The 5492-nt window shown below is 33.1% G+C and overlaps 1 protein-coding gene across 1 annotated transcript; it reads left to right on the top strand.

The window, feature by feature from the left end:
• The first annotated feature begins 4319 nt into the window (after positions 1 to 4319).
• On the top strand, positions 4320 to 5136 carry LOC149537916 (phytosulfokines 4-like). The gene is made up of 2 exons (XM_089802278.1): positions 4320 to 4537; positions 4641 to 5136. The coding sequence occupies exons 1-2, from the start codon at positions 4373 to 4375 to the stop codon at positions 4779 to 4781; spliced, it is 306 nt and encodes a 101-aa protein (XP_089658404.1). The 5' UTR covers positions 4320 to 4372; the 3' UTR covers positions 4782 to 5136.
• The last annotated feature ends 356 nt before the right edge of the window (positions 5137 to 5492 follow it).

The following is a 5492-nucleotide window of genomic DNA, read 5'->3' as shown; positions in this document are numbered from 1 at the left end:
TATATCTAGCAATTACACCTTAGTGTGCAATAGATATGCCAAAGATATGTTTAAGCTAAAGTAAGAAAAAATCCGATCTCTCTCTCTCTCTCTCTCTATATATATATATATATATGTGTGTGTGTGTGTGTGTGTGTGTGTGTGTGTGTGTAAACTTAATAGCTTCAAATCAATCTAGTTTCAAGGATTCAAATATGTCTTAAATGAAACTTTTAAATAAAAATAATAATTAAGTTCCTTGATCTATTGCCAATATGTTTATGATATGTTCATAATAGGGAGAGTGGGGACATACACATAAGGAAGATTATTAGGAAACAAGAAACTTAATTGTTTATACAACATTATAATATGCATTAGATATTTATAAAAACACAGTTATAGATGTAAACAAATTTCAAGAGGATGATTTTGAAAACATTAGGGTGGAAATGACCTAGTAGCCACCTAGACTAACTTCATGCACTTACAGTTCTTATTTTGTATGTCAAAATTTGTCATTTTTTTTGGTGAACCTCTATAGGTGAGTGAAGAGTTTAAAGCTACCTTTCAGCTTTCCCATATTTACGGAGCTCTTTGTACTTGTAGAGTGTAAGGTGGTGCAAAAGCGCCTTTTAAAAACATTCACCCAAAACTTGCCATTAATACCAACATAGCCACTCACCAAAATAAATAGTACTTTTGTACAAATGAAATAATTAAAAAACAAGAATACTAAAAAATGATCAACTATTAGTACATGTGTGATTAAGTATTAGTATGTATATGAAATCATTTTTTAGAGTTGTTTATGTGTAGTGATAGGGGGGGATTTAGGTAGTGGTAGAAACAACGATAACAAAACCATGTGCAACAATTGACTCATTAAACAAAAATGAAAATAGTCAAGCCTCTAGGCCAATTCTTTCTCATGAGCTAATATTAAAAATAAATCATTGAGAAATTAGCTTTATATTAGTGCTCAACTTTTACTCAAAAATGGTGATGTAAATGCATTGGTTGTAGGCACTCCATCATTTTCCTATTAAAGTAGAGGCCATCTCAATTATCTTCCATCCCCATTCAAATCTTCAAGGCACAAAATTAATCTATTGATCTACCAAAGAAAGAAAAAATATTTGTAATGTTAATATTACATTGTAAGATATTCTTAGAAGGTTGTATACTAATTCAAAAATCTAAATGACAAATTCTCTACATATCTTAGGCCACTCCAATCAATATGTGAAGTAGGGTAAAATATTAATCGGATAGGGGAAATGAACAAGTTGTAACCCATGTTTGTATCTCCCCACTTTCCCAAGAAAATTTTCCATAGAAAGCTTCAAAAAATGATTGCACATATACTATAGTGAATGACACATGTAGCAATAGTTGATCATTTTTTAGTTTTCTTGGCTATTGATAGGTCCATTTGTGCAAAAAGTACTATTTTTTGGGTGAGCGGCTATTGGGGGTTCTTAGTGGTAGATTATAAATGAACATTTTAAAATGACACTTTTATACTACCTTGCACTCTATGAGTTCTACAAAGTCAAAAAGTTAGCTTTATGCTCTTCAGTCACCTATAGAGGTTTACCCACAAAATTGACAAGTTTTGACATACATATTAGAAAGTATGGGTGCATGAAGTTACCATGAACAACTACTAGGTCGTTTTCCTACTATGAATATAGTATAGATTCACAAAGATCCAATAATTAAATGAGATCTAGTAATAAATTAGTTTATTTAACAAATGCTATGAGAGTTTCTTGTGGAATATCTACATGCTATGGAGAAACCTCTACCATGTCTTCACTAGGAAAAACTGAAACTTGTATAATGATTAACTTCTTTGTTATCTATGCTAGGCTTTAATTATGTTTGTGAAGCTTTAATTTTATCAGCATCCTCAAGTAAGATCACATGTTTATCAAAATATCCCCCAACATGAGCAACTTTCAGTATATTCTACAGATCTTCCAAACATAATATTCACACTTTGATGTTTCATTAGGGGGAATTGATCCTTCAGCAAGTGGTTGTCCTAATTTATTTGTCACTGTTGTTTGTTGAAATTTGCCATCTCCATTTTCCTTTAGTCCTGGCAATGAAGCTAGGTCAACAAATTATCAGCTTGGTTATAATTCTATACTTGGAGCTTTGCAACATCATATGAAGAATGAGTCTCTTGGCGTTGAGGTTGCTGGCATGCAACATTTTACATCTCCTCATTGCCGTCAATGGCCTCATCATATATTCTGCCAGTACCAAGTTCTATGCCATCTGATGCTGCCATCTCATAAAAACTAATTCCAGTCCATGAGAGCTCTCTTCCAAATCGAATGCCAACTGATAAAAGGGCACAACAGAGGACTACAGATGTTTCAAATACTTCTATGATCTGGTGTGAACCAACTTCTCATATTCATAGGAGATCCTCAACAATTTTGTCTAGAAAAATATGGAAGGATGAAAAACTTTTCCAATCATTTTCAGAACTCAATTTTTATTTCTCCCAAAAATTTATTTACATCCACTAAATATACTGAATTTTGTTGTAGAATGTCATGAAAAACTCATATTTGTTGTTTTCCTAATATTTGTCAGTAAATAACACCTTGATAAAAATAAATGAATTCGCTTCCACTTGCTAGACAATGTGTTAAGAAAAAGGGAATGTGGATATCTGGGAGAGGAAACTTGTGAATAGTAATACAAACCTGGAAAGTAATAGTTGAAATGATGGTTTGGAATGAGAAGCTATAGAGCGTAAATCCAATTGAGTAAAAATGATGAATATGTACAAAGCGAGCTTTCTGCCAACAACGTGTCTGTGCATGCTACCAATCTTTTCGATGGTTCTCCATGCTTCTAGATAAAAGTTGACCTTTGGTTTTATCTGTACATAAAGGCATACTTGACCGATGTAAGTATTATTTATTTTTCAAACATTGGCAATGAAACGAACGGCCAAAATGCCTTCCATGGTCGTCAAGGCATATTATACACTTTTAGTCGTCGGATGGACTAAATAAGCTCCTCCCTTTCATTTAAGAAACGCCTCCAGCATAATTAATAGGCTCAACCAATTACAAGACTCTTTCGACAAAAGTTAATGTGTTATGGTAAGTTTCTTCAAGTAATATCTATTTATAATAAATGGATTCAATAGTATTACTAAATGAAATAGGTCAATTTTTCAGAAGATGCAATTGTTCTAAGTTCAACTTGTAAATGCCTTTTATCAAGTTGATCGTGCCTATTCATAAAAATTTTACTAGAGGGACACTTCTTATTTTTTGATGGAGGGTTTAGACCTACAAGGCAACCACATTTTAGCTACCCGATATGACCCACTCATGCCTGAAACCTCTTCAGCTTAGAGCCAAGGACTGAGGGGCATCTACGCTGTCAAAATCACTTAGGGTACAATCCCGGCCTGATCTCTTATGATGTCGGAGCCTTGCACTCAGTAAGACTTGATCCTTGGTGGGCTCTTTGTGAACCATTCAACTTCACCAGACCAAAGGCCAATTGAAGACACTTCTTATTTGAGTGATCATTAAAATGGATTAAACAAGGATCAAGATTGATCCTTGAGAATGACTATAGATTGGACCAAGTTCAGTTCAACCTATATGTAAACTAATCATTACATAGATTTAAATTGAAATGCCAATGATTAAAAGTCAATAGTGTTGATATATATCTACAATTGAACTAATAAAATTGGTCCCAACAAACATAGGATCTTGATTTTAACATTTATTCATAGTTTTTAAGTAGTCATCTATTTACATATGCAATCAGCAAAGTCAGAACTTTCCTAGACTAAGATCTATATATAATTAATAGGCTCAATACCATTACCCAATGAAAATTGTTAGATTTCAAGAAGCAATCGGTTCACATTTAACCTTCTAATTGACTTTCATTCATAACAACATAACCAAAATAAAACTTTTTATTTAGATCTATACTCCTGAATACTATTCCAATCCGATTTCGAATATCTATTTAAAGACTATACGCATAAATATGAATGGCTATCTACCATCAAACCAATTTGGGCATAGAAACGAGCATGCAAAGAAATCATTGCATACCATAAAAGTAGGCGCAGCGCTGTCTATTTCTTGAACAACAAGCGTGGTGGTAGGAAAACCGCGTTCTCTAAAGAAACAGAAGCCACACACTAAGATAACCTTCTAGATACTCATTTAATACACAAACATCCTCAACTGCCGTCTTTGACTCTGCATCCTCTCATTCAATTTGCTTCTCTATCTTATCATTCTCTATATAAACACCCTAAGTATCCCACAACCCATTCAGTTTCTTGTACTATTCTTATTATTCAGCTTGGCAAAGGCTTTTTAATTATAACATGGCAAAAATCTATAGAAGTTCAGTGCACCAGGGAAGGCTATGGGTTTTCAGCATGTGCATTATATATCTTATTGTTGCAGCCATGGCCACACGCCCACATCCATTAGGACCCCTGAAAGCAACTACGTTGTTCACAAAAGATCAAATGGAAATAAAACATATTGTAAGAATTGTTTTTCCATAGTTTTTTATGTTTTTTTGATTTGGGTTTTCTTGCTTCATGGCTAAGAATTAACTCTTCAATTTTTTCAATGGTGATTACGCAGTTTGTTGAGAGAACAGGAAAAGAAGACTCAAAATCAGGGAATGAATGTGGTGAGGATGTGAGTGAAGAAGAATGCTTACAACGGAGATCATTAGTTGCTCATACAGATTACATTTATACACAAGAGCACAAGGGCCCATAGATTTAGTTTCTCTTTATATGTACATATCATCAAATCTCTTTGCTAACAGTAGGGAGTGGGGAGTTGGTAGTTGATTCCTTCCATTTACTTGCACACGTAAGAATGGAGAATAGGGATGCAATATTGGGAATAGGATGGTTATTCTAATAACAGCTATTTTTTGAAATGGGTATAAGCTCATTATAAGTAAAATGAGAATATGTATTCGTATTCCCTATTGCATTTGACAAACCAAAGGAAGGCTAGAAAACATATTCCAAAATTTCTATTCGTATGCCATGATAAGAAACTAGTGTATCACAAATATTTGTATACTATCAATTTTGAATTGAATTGTATGAGAGTTCTTTAATCATATTTCTCTATCTGTTACTAACAGATTGTTTTCATATACTTTTCAAATTACATTCCATAACTCTTTTTAACCCTCATACAAAAAAAAAAAGAAACAAAAGTTTTATAAATTTTTTCCTATTGGTATTCCAATTAATTTATCTTATATTTCAAATTAATCCATTTCAATAGAAAATATAAGGAGAGAATTGTTAAGGCCTTGATCTGAAATTAGTTTACATGGTTTCTGAAACAAAAATTAGGGTTAAGTTTGTGATAGTTTGGGCACTGAACTGCGGTTTGTTTTGAGTATTGACCCCTCACATTCAATCTACCATGGAAAATCTTATTTAATCCGCGTTCCATATGGAAAGAAAA

The sequence above is a fragment of the Cupressus sempervirens genome, chromosome 9 (assembly GCF_028749045.1).
Source record: "Cupressus sempervirens isolate cs-2001-9-10 chromosome 9, ASM2874904v1, whole genome shotgun sequence".
In the NCBI taxonomy this organism is placed as follows: domain Eukaryota; kingdom Viridiplantae; phylum Streptophyta; class Pinopsida; order Cupressales; family Cupressaceae; genus Cupressus; species Cupressus sempervirens.
Note: the sequence above shows the minus strand (reverse complement) of the source record. Positions and strands in the feature narration are given on the sequence as shown.

Coding starts and splice junctions, on each gene's coding strand:
- LOC149537916 (XM_089802278.1), top strand. CDS start 4,373: ATGGCAAAAATCTATAGAAGTTCAGTGCACCAGGGAAGGCTATGGGTT. Junction 4,538..4,640: donor AAATGGAAATAAAACATATT/GTAAGAATTGTT, acceptor GTGATTACGCAG/TTTGTTGAGAGAACAGGAAA.